General features: G+C 33.0%; 1 protein-coding gene across 6 annotated transcripts in view; it reads left to right on the top strand.

Annotated features, from left to right (window-relative positions):
* Positions 1-8,975, top strand: part of Fut9 (fucosyltransferase 9) — a 186,176-nt gene extending 177,201 nt beyond the window's left edge. For all 6 annotated transcript variants that reach the window (XM_058575556.1, XM_058575562.1, XM_058575557.1 and 3 more), the window contains one exon: positions 5,128-8,975. In XM_058575556.1, coding sequence (XP_058431539.1) covers positions 5,136-6,215 — 1,080 coding nt within the window. In that variant the 5' untranslated portion in view covers positions 5,128-5,135 and the 3' untranslated portion in view covers positions 6,216-8,975. The remainder of the gene's footprint in view (positions 1-5,127) is intronic.
* The last annotated feature ends 10,986 nt before the right edge of the window (positions 8,976-19,961 follow it).

Genomic DNA, 19,961 nt, shown 5'->3' with positions numbered 1-19,961 from the left:
CTGGTTCTATCGTTTGATTATTCTGAATTGGGCTGTTATAAAAATGGGCATGCATTTACTGCTATAATATGCTGACTTTCTTTCTTTGTAATAAATATCAAGTTGTGACTTCTGGCATAGCTACATCATACAGTAGTTCCATTCTTAGACTTTTGAGGAATCGCCATAAAGATTTTTATAGTAATTGTACTAATTTACAGTTGTATCAAGAATGTAAAATTGTTTCTTTTCTCCACATCCTTTCCAGCTTTTATTATTGTCTGCACTCTTGATGGTTGTCATTCTCAACTGGAGTGAGATGAAATCTTAGTGTAGTTTTGATTTGTATTTTCTTAATTGCCAAAGTTATTGAACATATATTTGTTGGCCATTTTGATTTTTTTCTTTTGAGGAGTGCTTGTTTCATTCATTTGCCCATTAATTAATTGGGTTATTTAGGATTTAGTGGCAAGTTTTTTTTTAATTCTTTATGTATTGTAGATATTAATTCTATCAGAAGATTTTTTTCCCCATTCTTTCTTCACAATCTCAATTATTCCCTTTGCTGTTCAGAATGTGTTTAATTTGATGCCATATTATTCATTAATTCTTAATATTATTTCCTGAGCTTTGGGAGTCTTTACGGTGGAGTATTGACCTAAATTTTCTTCCAGGAGCTATAAACTTTATGGTCTATTTTCTAGGTAGTTAATCCATTTTGATTTGATTTTTTGTAGGGTAAGATATAGGTATCTAGGCTTATTCATTTACATATGAATAACCAGTTTCCCCAGCATCATTTGTTAAAAGGGCTGTCTTTTTTGCCAGCATATATTTTTAGCACATTTTTCAAGGATCAAATGACTGTATCTGAGTGGTTCTGCCTCTGTGTTTTGCTTTTTCTTTTTTCTACATAGTTTTCTTCTATTCTGTTCCATTGGACTGCATGCCAATACCATGCAAATTTGATTACTATAGCTCCATAGAAAAAGTGAAGCCAGGTATTACAATGGTCCCCTCATTGCTTTTTTGGCTGAGGATCATTTTTTATGCCCCTTCAAGTAAATTGTAGAACTTTTTTTTTCCCTAGTTCTGTGAAGAATGTCATTGGTAGTTTCATGGGAACTGCATTGCTTTTGGTAATGTGAACATTTTAATAATATTAAGTATGCCTATTCCATGAACATAAAGTTCCTTCTATCTTCTTATGTCTAATTCAGTTTCTTTCTTTGGTGTTTTATAGCTTTCATTGTAGAGGTCTTTCTCCTCCTTGGTTAGATTTATTCCTAGATTTTTTTTACAGGCTTGTGTAAATTGAATTGTTTTCCTGATTTCATTCTCAGCAGCTTCATTATGATTATATAAGTAAGCTATTGATTTGTAACCTGCTACTTTGCTGAATTTGTTTATTAGCTCTAGCAAAATTCTGGTGGAGCTTTTTTGTATCTTCTAAGCATAGGATCAGATAATCTGCAAATAGTAATGATTCTAGCTCTTCCTTCCCTATTTTTGTCCCTTTTATTTCTTTTCTTGCCTAATTGCTTTGGCTAGAATTGCTAGTTATATATTGAATCAAATCTCATTCCAGAGTTTTAAATGTGTGTTTTAAGGTTTTCCTCAATCACTATTATGTTAGTTTTGGGTTTGTCATATATAGCCTTTATTATTTAGGTAAATTCTTGTATCCCTAGTTTATTTAGTTTTTTTTTTTTTTTTTTAATCATGAGTGAGTGCTGAATTTTGTCAAAAGGTTTCTTTGTATCTATTAAAATGAGTGATTTTTGTCCTTAATTCTATTTATGTGATGAATTACATTTATTGATTTTCTTATCCAGCCTTATTACCCTGAAATAAAAATCTACTTGGTTATATTGTATAATTTTTGTATAATTTTCTTAATATACTGTTGTTTATAACTTTCTAATATTTTATTGAGGATTTCTGCTTCTGAGTACATCAGGGATATTGATCTGTACTTTTCTTGATGTGTCCTATAAAGTTTTGTAGTATAGTTCCTTCGTTGTTCTTTGTTGATGCTCAGTGTAGTTTGACAGTGTGTGTTGTGTCAAAGATTGAGATCCAACTTTCCCTGTAGATCTCACAAAAGTGGAGTACTTCTTGTTGATCTGGCAATTGTGTTGTTTACAGCAGAGTATGTTTGGTACCATTTTTATGATTGCTTTTTGTCACATAAGAAACCTGTATATTTTAAAGAGTCATATGAGAACTCTAGATTAAGGCCCCTTGTAGATGTCTTTTCTACATTCTGGTTTGTTGTTGGAGTGGATGCCCATGAGTAGGACTTGAGGGTCCCCTAACTATTTTCTACTTGGGGCCTGGACATTGGTTAGGGGTTCTGCCCCTTTAATATCATTAGTGTCACTGAAGTTTGAACATGACTAGTTTGTTTATGAACAAGGTGACTGTCCCTTTCTGGGTTTTGGAGTAACTCAGCATCAGAATCTGTACCCTGTGATTTGCAGTGTCTCAGTCAATTCCCAGCAGTTCACATTAAAAGGGAAAGCAAACAATAGTAAGAAGAGTAGTGAACAACATACAGCATTAAAGTAAACACCTGGTGCCTACTACAACATCTACAAGACTAATTATCTCAAAAACAAAAATGGTGGGGTCAAAAGTTTACAAACAGCAACAACAATAAATAGTCATGAACTGGATAAAAGTAAATAGCAGGTGTCAACTTTATCATCCACTGTAATAATAATTACAATAACATCAATGGTGGGGCAGCAGTTATGTTTGATTAAATAGTTTTAAAAGATCACAATAAATACAGTTTGTTAAAAGAAAATGTGACTAGAAGAAAAAAGAAATTTAGAATATTCAAAATGTGAACAGAAAGAAAGCAGAAGAGATGTAGTCAGTGATACCTATATAGAGGGAGAAAAAAGAAAACAAAATAGATAAAGAACAAACAAGAGAATCTGGCTGTTGGAGGAAAAAAGGAGAAGAAAGGGAAACAAGTAAACAAACAAACAAAAAAACCTAACCTTCAAAAGACAAAACAATACATGTTTAAAACATGATGAATAAGAAAAAAGGAAACAAGTATATTCATGTATGTATAGCTGTGAACCAACAGCACAGCAAGAATACAAAGAAGAGGAAGGAGTAAATGGAGGAGGAGGAAGAAAAGAAATTCTTAATCAGAAATGAAAGAATTGTCTTTTCTGAGGTGGTCCAAGCTGTCAACAAGGATGGATGCTCACTGCCTATACAAGACTGTACTTTCTGTTTCTTCTTGGGCTGTGTATTCTAGAGAGAGCAAAAGGTAGGGGTTGTTAAATCCTTCTTTTTGTGTTGCCCAAGGAGCTGCCAGTTGGAATGATCTGCAACCACAGTAAGGTAGGAGGAAATGGGTAATAATGTCAATTGAAATTTTGTCCCGACAGAACAGATCTGTGTGCTTCCAGAATTGGACTGCTATAGAGTTCTAAATGGGAAGGTCTAGTATCTGGGCTTAGCTCTAATCAGGCCTTAGGAGTTTCATTGGGTGGTGTCTACTCTGAAGAGATTAGATTACCACATCCCTAGAGCTAGGTAAATACCCATTTCTAGGGCATTTCAATACCTGGTTCTCAGGGGCCTCTCAGGAAGTTACTAGTAGAGCAGGAGAGACAACCCTGCAGGGGTCTCACATACTCCACCTGCTACCTGTGTGGCCCTTTCCAGGCTCAATCCTAAGTGTAATCACACTCACCTGTTGACTTCCTGACCCTCATCAACTGATTGTGTGAGCCACCAGACTCAAAGGGAAAGCAAGTTGCACTCCCTTCTGTATCTCTGATTTGAATTCCTGGGGTACAATTTTCTCTGTGTCTGTTTTAATTCACTATATACACCCTAGGTCACCCAATGGGCACTTGTTGGGACAGTATGACAATATTTGCTATGATGCCATGGGCTCCTGCATCAGCAAAAGCCACAATGTGGCCTATTCAAAATGGCTCCCAGCCTCCACTTCATTGGCCAGTTGAGAAACACAGAGCATTTTTCAGATGTTCAAGACTAGCTCATTGTGCAACATTTGGTTCAGCTAAGTTCAGTTTGCTTTTCTGTTCTATAGTTGTTTTTCTGTCAAATTTGTGCATTGTGTTTCTCTCTCCCCTCTGCACTGAACCAGTGCTGCTGTCACTGCCACCACCAGCTTTACACTTTCTTGCCCTTTGTTCAATGCATCTGAATTTCTGGGTCTCTATGAGTTTCTGAATTCCCTTTCATCTACCTGACTGTGGGAGTACATGCATAAATCCTAAGCCACGGATCAACTAGAAATGCAGCCCTCCTCTAATCCACTATCTTGAATCTCCCACACAAAGAAAACCTTTTAAATACCTTGATACTACATAAAAGAAATTGCTGTTCTAAAGCCAGTAGAGCATTTAGTTATTACAACCTGGTAGATTCAGGATTCTCTAAAGGATTATTAATACATATAATATTGTAAGAAAACTATATAAATAAAAACAAAAGAAGCTTTTCTAAGATAATAATAATGAAGGTATTACAATGTTAAAAAATAAGATGTCAAGTCAAGAGTTGCCAGGTAAAATCACATTACTGTTCTAATATATTTGTAAACAGCAAAGATAAACTTGCATAGGCAAAAATAGTCACCATCATCATCATCATATTTTTTTCTTTTTAAAAGTTCAGGTTTCTATTGAATTTCATCTGAACTAAAAAGTTATAGTCTAAATATGCTAGCAAATAGGTGACTATATCAAATTACAAATGTTCACAAATATGATGGAGTATCAACATATTAAAAATTTTTGTCACGGCTTTAGTGAAGACAGACTATATTGTTCCAGTTTTCTACAAGGAAGTAAAAATAGAACTGGTATGGATGACACTAGAGAAAAATGTAACTTGGTTTGAAAATATCCAGATAAATTTAGAACAAATTCTGACTCATTATTTGTAGAGAAGAGTTTCTGGAAAACTTTTGATTAAAATCAGTTTCTTTGCTTAAGTGAAAGCTTTTTTTTTTTTTTCTGAATGGTTTGATAACACTAAAAAGGAAAAGCAGTTGATTTTGTGATTGTTTATTTTATAATGTACCATCTCTTTCTCTTTTTTCTCTCTTTTATCCTTACACTAACCCTTCCTTTCTCTGTTCCCCAGAAAAAATTATGACATCAACATCCAAAGGAATTCTCCGCCCATTTTTAATTGTCTGCATTATCTTGGGCTGCTTCATGGCATGTCTGCTTATTTACATCAAGCCCACCAACAGCTGGATTTTCAGCCCAATGGAGTCAGCCAGCTCAGTGCTAAAAATGAAAAATTTCTTCTCCACCAAAACTGATTATTTTAATGAAACTACTATTTTGGTGTGGGTGTGGCCTTTTGGGCAAACCTTTGACCTTACATCCTGCCAAGCAATGTTCAATATCCAAGGATGTCATCTCACAACAGACCGTTCACTGTACAACAAATCTCACGCAGTCCTGATACATCACCGAGACATCAGCTGGGATCTGACTAATTTACCTCAGCAGGCCAGACCGCCCTTCCAGAAATGGATTTGGATGAATTTGGAATCACCAACTCATACTCCCCAGAAGAGTGGTATTGAGCATCTGTTCAACCTGACTCTAACCTACCGCCGTGACTCAGATATCCAAGTGCCTTATGGCTTCTTGACGGTGAGCACAAACCCCTTCGTGTTTGAAGTGCCAAGCAAAGAGAAGTTGGTGTGTTGGGTTGTAAGTAACTGGAACCCTGAACATGCCAGGGTCAAGTATTACAATGAGCTAAGCAAAAGTATTGAAATCCACACCTATGGGCAAGCATTTGGAGAATATGTGAATGATAAAAATTTGATTCCTACCATCTCTACATGTAAATTTTATCTCTCTTTTGAAAACTCAATCCATAAAGATTACATCACAGAAAAGCTCTACAATGCTTTTTTGGCTGGCTCTGTACCTGTTGTTCTGGGACCATCTAGGGAAAACTATGAGAATTATATTCCAGCAGATTCGTTCATTCATGTGGAAGATTATAACTCTCCCAGTGAGCTAGCCAAGTATCTAAAGGAAGTCGACAAAAACAATAAGTTATACCTTAGTTACTTTAAATGGAGGAAAGATTTCACTGTAAATCTTCCACGGTTTTGGGAATCACATGCATGCTTGGCTTGTGATCATGTAAAAAGGCATCAAGAATACAAGTCCGTTGGCAATTTAGAGAAATGGTTTTGGAATTAAAGTTTTTCCATCATCTGCACATTTAGTAAAATACTTTGATGAGATATCATCCAAATTTTGAGGATACGAAGAAAAACAACACTGTTTTCATGTCACAACTTATTTTTATCACTTTCTCTTGGGTAACATGTATATTTTGATGAAGATTTTTAAGAGCCTCAGCATTAGCTATCATTCCATTTGGTTTTAAATTATCCTGTATATACCTAATTATGTGCACTGAAAAAATAATTTATTCTTCACTATCATTTATAAACATTATTTTTCATATTTTTGTAGTAATCTATAATATGTTTATGATTTGATTGGTCTTTTTACACTGATCATCTCTTTAATCATTTTGGGAAATTAAGATGCAATCTTAAAATATGAAAGATTTTACTAAATATTATAATCTCTAGTTCCAAGTTGGAAAAATGTTAACAAAGAAAGAATGTACTAAAATCAAAAATTATGACCTCTAAGACTTCAGAGTCAAACAAAGTGTGTATCTATCAATCTGATCAGTGTTTATCTGTTTGGGGCATTTGCAAAGAAAATGATTTATGTATTGAACATGAAAGATAGAAGCAGAACTATTCTATTCAGGGAGCTGTTAGATCTCTGTTTTATTTTCATTAAGTTGACATGCAAATGCAACCACCTATTCTCAGGATCTTAATTTTAAGTCTTTAAGAATTATTAAATATCCAATTGGTTATGATTTTCAGTGCCCAGAAAAATAATCCTAATAACACTTAATAGGATCTAGGATAGTGATCTTCCCAATCCTAATAACACTCACTTTTAAAACATAGCAAATGATTTCCTCAAATAAGAATGAAACAGATATCTATAGGTACATCATATACATAAATGGTACTATTTATGTTTAATTTTTAATTACTTATCAATTTAAAATATTTTTTCTGAAGCCCAAATATTTAAAATAGTTTTATTTTACTATATGGACAAATAAATAGACATAACTTTTGAAAGATCTCTCCCGTCACTTAAGAGAATCTAAATAAACTATCATCAATGTATGAAGTTTAAGTGGATAAATATAATAAAATGAGGATCTACAGGAAACATTGGTATCAACACAGTAGGATCTAGATACATATTTGTTAAATGAAGAGATAATGGCATTGAAAGTCATGGGGAAATATTTGTTTGTTTCAGTGAAGTGACAGTTCTAGCCTAGTGGTACTAATTTATGGAGATGATGTCTTATATACTATTTCAGTAATTATTCATACTTAGCACATATGACTAGGGTCTTCAGGGCTTTATAGAACCAACATAAACCTATCATGACACTAAACTTTTGGAGAAATTTATCGCTGAACTTTCATCTGCCTACAGCATTTCTCCCCTATAGTGTTAGAGAAAGGAAGAGCTAGATAGAAGCAGAAATAGTGGGTAAGAAAAGCCAGATGTTAAAGATTCTTCAAGGAAAGCATTCTGCAAAGGAATATCCAGTGTTTTTATTCCATTTTATCCAAAGATCATCAAAGGGATTACATAGTTCTGATGGTATCCACTTTGGTATATTTGTGACTTATTTTAATCATCTTTTTGCATGTTGGTATTAGCATTCAACCCCACAATTTTATACACCACATAGAAAATAGAGATAAATTTCAATTCAGTAAGAAGGAAGTATGCCCAACAATCAAGACTGCCTTATGGAGAGAATGAACTCTCCCTAGCACTGGAAGGATTTGAGCAAAGGAAGTTGCTTGCATTGAACAGAGGATGGTTTCTTCCCCAGGTTCATTTCTTTAGTCACAGTGAATAGGCACTTGGTATCAGGCAGTCCCACAGCCAGCACAGAAAGATGAAAAGGGTGCTATCATTGTCTTAAAAGGAACTCACAATTAAGCAGAGAGATAAAGGAAAGCTTCCTTTCAATTCCAGCCTGAGTCTGTTTATACACATACTACTCTCAACAGAGTTTATGTGGATCACTATTGATTTAATGAAAAATAAAATAAAATAAGACACGTTAGCAAAGTTTCCTAGTTGTTTAGTAACTTGACATGTTTCTCAGATGAAAACTTTGTCTACGCATTTGGTTCCCTTTATATTACCTTTTTTTCCCCATGTAATATTTATTCTCTTTATTAAAAATATAGCATGTTTGTATGTATGACTTATTAGTCAATACATCCATTTATATTTATTTTATTGATAAATAGTCAGATTCATATACTTACATTTATTTGTCATTTCTATCTATAGAGAGGAAGGATCTAAAGAAAATGCATTGCTAACACATTTAGAAAGCCCAAGATTTCTCTGAAAGCTGAAAAGCTTTCAAGGTCACTTCAACTTGCCATTGCTGAAGTGGATGTTGATTATTTCAAATACCTGAAACACATGAGTTAAGTTTCCTCTATTGCTGACTCCAAATTTGAGCTCTTTCTTGTGTTGTGACTATGATTATATGCTGATAATGTGAACTAAGCCAAGGCAATAAGTGTTTAACTGGTGCATCTTCTTACTGAAACCCCTTACCAAGTCCCAGAATAATAAGTTTTCTTGATATGAAGTGCCAAAATTAATGAACCTTTCACTTCTGGATCCATTGATCTATAAGATTTAGGGAAGGATCAAATTATAGCAATATTTATAAACCTATCTCTTCTATTTGTGAACTAATGTGATCCAGAGATATTATTTGTTCAAGATAGTCATGCACACACACACACACACACACACACACAACTAGTGAGAGTAGTTAAGATTAAAATGTAATGGCCTCTCTCTCTTAATCCCATAATTGTTCTCTTTGCCTTCCCAAGTTACCATAAAAGTATGTCTCAGTGCCTATAAATGTGAATGTCTATTGGCATTGCTTAGTGTCTACATGATGGTACATTCTGTGAAAGAACTTCAACCTTTGAAGGTATGCAATAAATAAAGGGTAAAACTTGCTAACATTTCTCTCTGGTTTAAATATTTTAGGAGTTGAAGTTTAGTAGATTAAAATGGGCTCTCATTTAAGTGAAATGCAACCATCAAAAGGTACCTGATTCTCAACCACTCCTTTATTAAATCCTATAGATTACAATTCTTCATAAGGATATTTCATGTAAAATATGTATTGATTTTGCCTGTGGCTGGATATAAAAACAAATAATTATGCCCAGTGATATATTATTATATTATGGATATAAGAACAGAACAGACCATTTAAAATGTTTGATTTCAAAATATCACAAAGTTATAACATCAATGGTCTGAATGTTTAATTATTAATTAAAGATCTTATTATTAAAAATATATAAAATTTATTTATTATCGGTTTTACTAATAAGAATATATGCTGAATTCTTTATATCTAACAGTACTACACTCTGTAAAAGAAAAACTATGGTAGTCACATATTTTATAACAGCCATAAATTTGACAATATGAAGTAGAAACTGAGAAAAATTATTTTAGTGGTAAACCAATATCAGCTTAAAATTGTTATGTTTACTATAAAGGTCCTGATAATCCTATAATGTGCAGAAATGATAGTTCAAAATATTTCATATTATCAAGGTATAATGTCATAGAATACTTAGGAATTATTTGCTGAACCTTTAAATTCTTCCCTCCAATTGGAAATTAAATAGGAAAATAATAGGAAACTTGTTTTGGCTTATTTTAAAGCTAAATTCCTTGATTCTTAGTGGCCTCAAAAGTGATTTTGCATTAATTAGTGTTTCCCAAACAAGTTTTAGGTCTTTCCATTATGACCTCATACTTGATCATATCCTTGAGTTCCTTTTAATTCCGATCTCATTTAGGAGAACTTCTTGACAACTTATAATTAAGCTGTTTAATAAAACATTACAGAATCTAAAAGATTAGCACAATGCAGAGGAGGATCTCAACAAATACTTATTGAATGAATAATAAATGTCATTCATGGTAATAAAAATTTTAAAATTTAGTAATAGTACCAGCTTATTGGTACTGATTGGAGATTCTGTTCTGTATTTATTTTATTGGTCAGTCTTGTGCCTACATGATGATGAGAGTCATGATAATTTCTTTCTTTCTTACCACATTCTAAGACTCCAAAAGAAGTAACATTGCAAGAAATATTACATAGGATTTGGAACTTGTAACATTCTACTCAAATATTAATAACATACCAACTGTTTCTAATGGAAAATAAAATGAGTATTTAAGGAGAATATAAAGTACAAGCACTGTGAAGGGCAGATATTTATTACTGAACCACACAGGGAGAGAAATACAGTTTATTTCCTCTCTAACTCCCTGACTGCATTCTGTTGTATTACAAACATCAATCAATTAAGATGATTTTGTTTCTCCAGATTTCTCACATCCAAAGATTTTGTAGCATTTTATGAGTGGGTAAACTCCACTACTATCCAAATTGTACTCCTTCTCAGTTATTCATATTAAATGCATCTATATTCATAAGAACTTTATAAAAACATTTAACAGAACTTAAATGAAAGATAGTCTGCTAAATCATAAATATGAATAATGCTACTCTGGGTTATTAGTTCAACAAATTGCAATTTTGAGGAAGCCACTTAACCTCTCTGGACCTTTTTGTTTGTGTATTTCTGTCCAGAATTACTACTCTCTAATCTAAGATCTAAATTGATTCATGCATGAATTTGAAAATGAAATTTTGATGACCACCTCAAAATAATTTTTGGACATAAACATTCCTAAGAGATTTATTTATTGTTTCTCTGTATAAACAGTTAAAGCATGAAACTGATTATTTAAACTAATGGGTGGAAAAAAACAACAATCTTGGTTCTTTATTGGAGTGTGGAATATAGCAAGTGTTCAGTTAATTAAACGTCCTTCTTTATCTTTTTCCTCTCTATAATTTCCTACCCATGTCTTTTGTAACTTGCTATTCACTGAAAATTTAATTATTTAAAGAAAATCAAACATATACTGGGAATTATTTTAAAATATGCATTTGATGGCACTATTCAAATTCTTATTTTAATAATCTGAAACATTTATTGATACACAGAATTCATCCTAGGTATAATTTAAGTAAGCTAGATTTAGTTTTGCTAACCCACAATTAATATATGTTCATGTTTTGATTTTCTTTGAAAATATTTTGATTTAAAAAGAACCTTTCTCCAGTGTTTATTGCCTTCTGTCAGTATTACTCAAAGCATGGTTCCTAGGTCACCTAACCTAGGGTCACCAGAGGTGATTACTAGCAATACAGATTTACTGATTCTTGGGCCCTACAGGTCCACATAATTGGATTCTCTTCAAATAAGTAGGAGGGAAACAAGAAAAACAAAAACCCACATTATTAAAAAGTACATTTCCTAAGTTATCCTGTGCCTTCTATATAGTTGCTGAACCATCTTACCTATCATAAACCAGTCGTCCTCAAACACATATGTGTTAAGAACTTCCTGGATCAGCTGCACAAGAATCATTTCAAAGATTATTTATAATATACACTTTCTGATACTCTGGATTGGAGATGGGACATGGTATGTGTATGTTAAAAATATCTCCAGTTCTGATGAGCTGGCACTTTTAAGGACTACATTCTGCCTATTAAATGAAAATTATTTTATACTTAAATGACGAGATGTTGCCTTTACTTAGTTCACCTGAATTCGTTTTAAATACATTAGAGAAGTATTTCTCCATTTCAAGATCCAGAACATTCTTTATGTGTAATATTTTATGCACAAGCATGGAACTCATTAACTAATTCTGTGATCTGGGGCAGGTTATTTACAGTCTCCAGACATTCTTTCAAGTTGCGAGTGGCTGATAATAATAGCTCTTAAATCTGGATGCACAACAAAATCATCTGGAGAGTCTTTAAAATTGCTAGAGCTCAAGGACTATCTCTAGAGATCAGATCCAATTAGTTTGAGGAAGGACCCAGCAGGAAGAGTTGTAAGGAATGAATCCACAGGTAATACTGATGGTAAGGTCACCTCTGGGAGCCCCCACTCTACTCATGGGAAGTCCTTAGCCTGGAGCAATTGTTAAGAAAGGAAAGGAAACAAAAGTGTGAAAATATATATATATTCCACTCTTTTTAGGTTTCTAACAGCATGTTTTTAATTTGCAAAATACAAGACTGGACTAGACAATAACTATGATTCTTTGAAGGCACTAAACTTCATGATTCTGTGATCTGCTTATCCATTGCTTATATTTAAGAGACTGCTTTCCTGGGTTCCAAAGTCCTCAATTGATAGGTAGAAAGATAAATTGCAATTAGGGTATGACAACAAGTTAAAGCATAAAGATTTTTGATGAGCACAGATTTAGAATTGTATCAGTGTTTTGCCATTCCCTAGCTATGTGCAAGCTACTTAAATTCTCTTAGCCTCATATTTTGCATCTGTAAAGTGGAAGCAGAATACTCTTGATATGTTCTTTGTAGAACAGATGAAATTATTTTCAAATAATTAGTTAATAAGTGTTCTATTATTATTATTATTATTATTATTATTATTACTATTACTGATGCTTGGGATAGAACTCAGCACCTTGTTCATACTAGGCAAACATTCTACCACTGAGCTAAACCACTAGCTATATTATCTTTTATTTTTATAAAAGATAATGTGAGAAGCCCAGAACCTTATCTTCAATTTCAGATCTAAACCCTGAAGATGTTAAGCGGGCAGCTGGTAAGAATTACTGAAAATTGAGCTAAAGGAATATCTTCAGAAAAGAAAAAGAGTGTGGAAGCATGTATTCACGTCTTCTGTAATTAATAGAAGAGTGTGAGACTGGCAGCAGAGGTGACTAGGCATTATTTGCATTATAAAACACATACACCATTTCTTAAAATAATTGAACTCAAGCAGGCCTGACTTTTCCCTTCACTGTTATTAGCAACCAGTAAATTAATAGTCAATTTAGCTTATTATCTGTTGGTATAGCTCAAGTCACAGAATTGAATAGCAAGAAAATTCTTGGCAATCATTTCTAGTAAAGAAATAGGCCTAATCTGATCTAACTTTCCTATGTACCTATATGAATATATCACAGTGAATCTCACCATCAAGTACATCCATAAAACACTAATTAAAAAAAAACTATAAGTAAATAGCAGAAAAATCTGTAAAGAGGAAGCATTGGAGACTGAATTAGAACAAATTACATCCCATGCTTTTATAATTGTGTCAAAATGAATCCTATTGTCATGTATAACTAAAAATAAACAATAAAATATTTTTTAAAAGAAATAGGCCTTATATATATCCAACAATTTGACTTCATTTCAGCTGTCCACAAACAGACAGAACAAATAATGATTTTTAGAAAAGGGAATTGAGTCTCCATCCACTTTTCCTAAAGCTAATAAAAACAAAATAGCCACTGGGTTCAGGGCATACCTGCAATCCCAGCATCTGGAGAGACTGAGGCAGGAGGATCATTAGTTCAAGGCCAGCCTCAGCAATTTAGCTAGGCCCTAAGCAACTTAGCAAGACCCTGTCTTGAGATTAAATATTAAAAAGGGCTGGGGATTTGGCTCAGTGTTTAAACAACCCTGGGTTCAATTCCCAGTACAAAATAAAAAAGAAAAGAGCCAAAAGGTTTTAAACTCTAAAGGCATAAATTCCATAAACAGGATTGTATTAGCTTAGTGAGGCAGAAATAAAATAGTTCTTAGCCAGATTGTGATTAAGACTACTCTAATGGATAACTTCATAATAAACAGAATTTCAACGTAAAAAATCTCAACCTTACATGTGGACAATTTTTAAGTTTAACTAGGCTAAAGCAAAAAGGTTAACTTAAGAACAATTTTAATTAATAAGTGAAAAAAGAATAATATTAAGAATAACATTTTAATTAATTCTGAATTGTGTTTCTTTAAAGAACAACAGAAATGTTTATTATTTCAGTACAACATTGGAAAAGTTCAAAAATTGATTTTTTAAAACTTTTCGGCAACCAATAATTTTGACTTAATAGTGAATGTGAAGAATATTAAATTAGAGCTTTCTGGAATTTCATTGTGAAAAGACAAATGTGAGTAAATTTTATCTGAAAAAATGTTAAGAGTGATATCTACAGTGTGAAATTATAGAGGTATATTAATTGGTTAACTTTTCTATTCATGGCTCTATTTCATTTTGATTAATGAGGGTGAAAGAGATAGAAAAGCAGACTTAGCAGAAATGGTACCCAAAGACTCAATTAACAACTCAGGACTACTCATTATATAAGAAATATGTGCCAGACTTACAACAGCACATCCCCGATCTTAGACTGGCCTCATTAGCCACCTCAGTCTCCCAGTTGAGATAATACTAAAGATGCCATCATTGTCCACCACGAAATTGCCAAAGGAGAGCTTCTCTGTGGTGGAATGCAGGACTTCAGGGACTTATAAAGAAACTACAACTCACCCAGAGCCCTGAGCAAATCAAGAATATCTGATTGTCCGTATAAACTGGAAGCAGTCTACATTTTAGAAAACAAATTATTTAGAAAAAATATGCATTATTTAAAAATAATTAAAGAATAAAAATTATTATACTTTAGACCAGGAGTTTACTTAGAAAGAAAGAAAACATATTTCAGGTTATAGATAATCTACAGTCAAATCAATGAGTGCTGTGGAAGACAGGATAGACTAAATGCCATTTTTAAAAAGATAGTAAAACACTAGTGGAAATATTGATGAATTTTTATCCTTAAATAAAAATTTAAGTCTTTAGAGCTTTTATCATGATGATAGCCCTCAAAACAGATATATTCATTCATATGCCTTCTTTCTCTCTCTCCTTTTAAGTGTTATTTGGTAGGAGTTAGCAATAATGGAGTAATTGTGATGATATAAAAAACCAGATTTCTAAAGAGTCCCTAGGAATTAAATCATATATGATATAATGGTAAAAAGTAATATTTGCTTGCAGAAATGCAACTGATCAAAATTGTTGAATAAAATTATTAATCATTTTCACTGCAATAATGTGATTTATTCTTAATCTGAAACAACATGTGAATATAGTAAAGGTTTTAAAATAGAAAAAGTTGAGTCAACAAGTCTATATCTAGAATTAGGTTCACAAAGCTTCAGAAAGAAGAAAAGTGTCAACAAAAAAACAACAAAAAGTGTAGTAAACTAAGATCTGAGACAAGTTCTAATTTCCATAATCTATTGTGTAATTTCCTAGCAACATATATTTCAGCAGTACACTGAGGGTGATGGATTGTCCAATAGAATCACCTGAGAACTCTTCATAAAGTTTGATTTGTTAACTGGAAATTCCAGTTTGATTATATGGGCTGCTACATATTCTTCTAGACTTTTCCTTCCCTCTGCTCCCTTCTGTGTGGCCATGTCACTGTTCTGCAGGAGATGAGAAAGGGTAGACTGAATTTCACAGATAATTACTCACAGATCTCTGATTAAAGTGTTGCTGAGGAAGAATGCTGTAGTGAAGCTTTGCAAATGAAGAATTGGGACTTTGCAGGCTTCTTCTTGAGTCCATGCCCTCAAGATCACACGTACAGATGAACATATGCTGATATCTTTTATCAGTAGTTCAAATGTAACTTTGAATTAAAGGACTTACACTCAAGTAATGAAGGTAAAAAATTACTACGATGGAACAAAATGTGCCAATTCTATCCAATATGTGAATTGTAAGGGTCAGTAATCCATAAACAATTTGGATTGTAATCGTATGTTTCATTAATGTAACGTAATTTTGCACTATTGTATTGTCATATATATATAAAAATTAAAAAATACCCTGAAACCTGATGCCAAATGTACAGTTTATAGGTTCATGTTATTTCTGATAAGAATTTAATTGCATTATGCTAATAGTTGTTCAATGCCATTAACTTTCTGTGGGTGTATCATTGTGATGCAGATGTGATACGGTTGTTGTAAGCACATTAATTACTCATCTGAATTTTTATAGATAAAATCATACATTGATCAGATATCACTTTTGTACTTATTTTTTTGTAGAGTATTTTTTCACACTTAAAAAAAACATGTTTATTTTATATCAAACATCAGCTTTTCTTTAAAATCTTATTTTAGTAGCCAATGCATGTTTTAAATAAGATGTTAAATATTATATGACAATATTAAGATTGTGTTTATATTAGGCAAAAAAAATACGCATGCAATTGGTGAATCATGCATCTTTCGGGGGGAGGGTTTACACTGCCAACTCACACACAGGCTTCATTTCAATCTGTGTGCATGATTCACATCCTTACAAGTCCTTTTGAAACATTCTGTAAAATGAAGATGTTATTCTTAGTGCTAATGAGCCAATAGATAATGCTGCTTTGACTTTTTTTTTTCTTAACTTTGCAGCATATTGTACAAGTTTTCCCAAAAAGTTTCTTCCTGGACTTGTTAGCAATAAAACACAACAAATAAAAGCATTTATTGGTAAATGATACAATTTATAATACAGAAAAATATTATAAAGCATGAAGATGTGAAAAAAAAACTTATCTTTACCATGTGAAAAAAAAAAACTTATCTTTACCAGTTTCATTCTATGAACAAAATATTCTGGCAGCTTTGTCTATAATCAAGAATGGTGTATTTTTTGAAATTTATTTATTTTACACTGCCAAAATCAGTACTACTGCCAAGAGGGAAAAATGCTTGAGGTCTGGTTTGCACAATACTAGAGGGCGATAACATAAAGCATCATGCAATACAGAGAGCCAATCAGTATAATTGGCAGGGGATAAAAATGGTGGACTTAGCTTTTTTTTCTTAATGACTTAAGAAAATTCTAAAATGTATAAATAATATGAATTCTGGCTAAGATACATGACTTTACATGCTGATAATTGATAGGAATCTTTGAAAATGACAAAGATCATTCTATTAAGAGAAGGGTGTTTTAGTTGTGTGTGTGTGTGTGTGTGTTAATTTGGCTGTTTATTTTTAGAAAATATACTTGTGTTTTGAAAGGTCTTAATTTCAAACAGGAAATATGTGTAGGCCAACCACTCATTCCCCAGATGAAATTAGTCATTGATCATATATATCAAGGCTAAAACATAGCTTTTGGTAATTTAAAATACCAAGATAAGCATTTATACTGTTAGAAGGTAATTTCATTGCTAGGTTATTAAAACAGTGGGAATTCTATTTATGCAGTTATTTATTTATTTATTTATTTACAGAAGATTGGTTCCTTTGAGTTCAATTTTAAAAGATTTAGTGAAGTTAATATAATGGTAAGAAAAGTTGATTGTAGCTACTATTCCAAGTGAAAAGGATATCACTGAATCTTGCTGTATCCTTGGAGTAAAGCATTAATTCAAAAGATGAGCAGTCAGTCCTAGCAATGCAAAGGCCAACTACATGATCCAAGCTGTTGTGAGTGACATTCAGCAACACTGATCTGGACTCTTAGTTTGATACACATCATTTCCTTCATTGACTCATCCTGTAAATAACATAACACTTTATGGCAGCTAAGCACTTGTTTTAATAAGCCATGAAAGGCAAGATGCCATAGGAAATCTGTATATTCCACTACTTGGAGAACTGGTACTTTCCACAATTAAACTGGAGGTGCCATTTGAAAGTCCTTTCCCCTACAAATGCCATCCCAGTACATATTCTGGCTCATGATGTCTTTCTGGGCTTATAAATATATGGTGTGACTGCTGTAATTTTGTGAAATTTTGGTTAGCACTAAATAATGACTACTGCAATCTGTGCTGATTCCAAGGCAGAAATAATTGTTTAAGAATTTGAGCCTGTTGTGTGTAAAAAAAAAAAAAATCTTTTTCATAGGTCCTATTTCCTATATTCATTGTAAGTACCTCACTGATTTAGCACTGGAATTATTCCTTGGATGTGTAAATAATGTTTTATTCAGGCCTAATGAATTCCTGTAATGTGAATATTTAAAATAAAAGACTTCAATTTAAATGTACAATAGTTAGTTCTGGTTATTTATAATGCTTAAATTCAAAATCATCCACTTGAGAAGATTCATTTTCACACACATGCAAATCTGGTTCCCTGGATATATTGAATTAAAAATTTAATAGTAAATAAATACATTTTTTCACATTATACATTCATTATAGATGCTAAGTCAAAAATAAAAAAAGAAAAAAAGAACAGTCAAAGGTACACAAGTCAACTGTTCTATGCTAATTTGCTTCCATATTCTTACATTATTTTAATGGATTCTGGGCTACAGTTAGTCCCATTAGTAAGTGGGCTTATGGAATAGAAGAATCCCTTCATTTTGCTTTGATCCTGGTTTTGAAGTTGTCTCATCTTGCTTTCGCTATTCTCTGATATTCTGCACATTATCCTGATTCCTCTTATTCAGGGCTACAAATCAACAGGAAGAGAAGATCCTAAATGTATACACTCATGATGGACTTCTCTCTTCAGCCATCTATCTATCTCTTCCAACTGCAAACTACCTCAGACCCATGAATCTGCAAATTTCATCACCCAATTCCCCCCTCATCTTTCATTCAATTAGAAGCACTATTATGAATTATGTTGCCTAAGAATGAAACCTTAGAGAATATTCTTGAATCTTCCTCTTCCTTTTCCTCACATCAAATTGACCATAAATATCTTTTAATCATGTCTCTTTTATTCTAGTCCACTTTTATTGTCCCAATAAGTTAGCAGAGCCCTTAACACTTTTTACTTGAAAAAAGAAAAAAAGCAATAACTTCTTAAAGTTTCAAATACCTATACTCAACACTGCCACCAGTAAAACAGAGTAAAGGTGAAAGGTAAAGAGAATTTAAATACAGTGTTGATTCAAAAAGCCACATATGTATCAGAATCTTCCATTGGTTTCTCATAGCTTTTAGATAAATGCCTCATTTGGCATTAGAGTATGACTGTCCTTTAATATTTGCCTTCTACCAAGTTTGCTTGGCTCTTCTTTGTTCCTTCCTTGTGTTTTCTCATTGCATTTGTTCCTTTGTGATGTCTTCCACATCATTCACAGCCCAGGCAACCTTCCTGCCTACTTAAGTCCTAACATCCTTAACATTACACTCAAGGATCACATCCAGTATGATATAAAATATACTCCAGATATAAAATGTATTTTGGAAGTATTCAAAAGCCTAGGAAGCAGGTAAGGTGATTAGCATTTTCATGGAAGAAGTGATTTGTGTAATAGTCCTTAAAGGAAGAATTTAGTTAAATTTTCAATGAAGATATAAACAAAGATACACAGAGTAAACTTGGTTGATTTTGGTGATCTTGATGAAAGATAAATCATTAGGGTGTTTAAAAAGAAAAGGGTCAGAATATGGGGAGGTTGATGTTCAAACTGATATTCGCAGAATAATTTGGTTGATTTGAATTGAATTAGTTTGTGTTTTAGTCAGCTTTTTCACTGCTGTGACTGAAACACCTGGGAGGAACAATTTTAGAGGAGGAAAAGTTTATTGCAGGCTCACAGTTTCAGAGATCTCAGTCCATAGATGGCCAAGTTCATTCCTCAGGATCCAACATGAGGCAGAACCTCAAGGCGGAAGATCATGGCAAAGGAAAGCAGCTCAGAACACGGTAATAAGGAAGCAGAAAGAGTTCTGCTCACCAGGAGCAAAATATGTACCTAAAAGGCACACCTAGGTGACACACCTCCTCCAGCCACACCCTACCTGCCTATAGTTACCACCCAGTAAAACCCTATCAGAGGATTAACCCACTGTTTAGGTTAAGGCTATCATAACTGAATCATTTTACTACTAAACTTTCTTGCATTGTTTCACACATGAGTTTTG

Source organism: Marmota monax, unplaced genomic scaffold (genome assembly GCF_021218885.2).
Source record: "Marmota monax isolate L192 unplaced genomic scaffold, Marmota_monax_Labrador192_F-V1.1 WCK01_AAM20220418_F8-fsc00013, whole genome shotgun sequence".
NCBI classification, from domain to species: domain Eukaryota; kingdom Metazoa; phylum Chordata; class Mammalia; order Rodentia; family Sciuridae; genus Marmota; species Marmota monax.
Note: the sequence above shows the minus strand (reverse complement) of the source record. Positions and strands in the feature narration are given on the sequence as shown.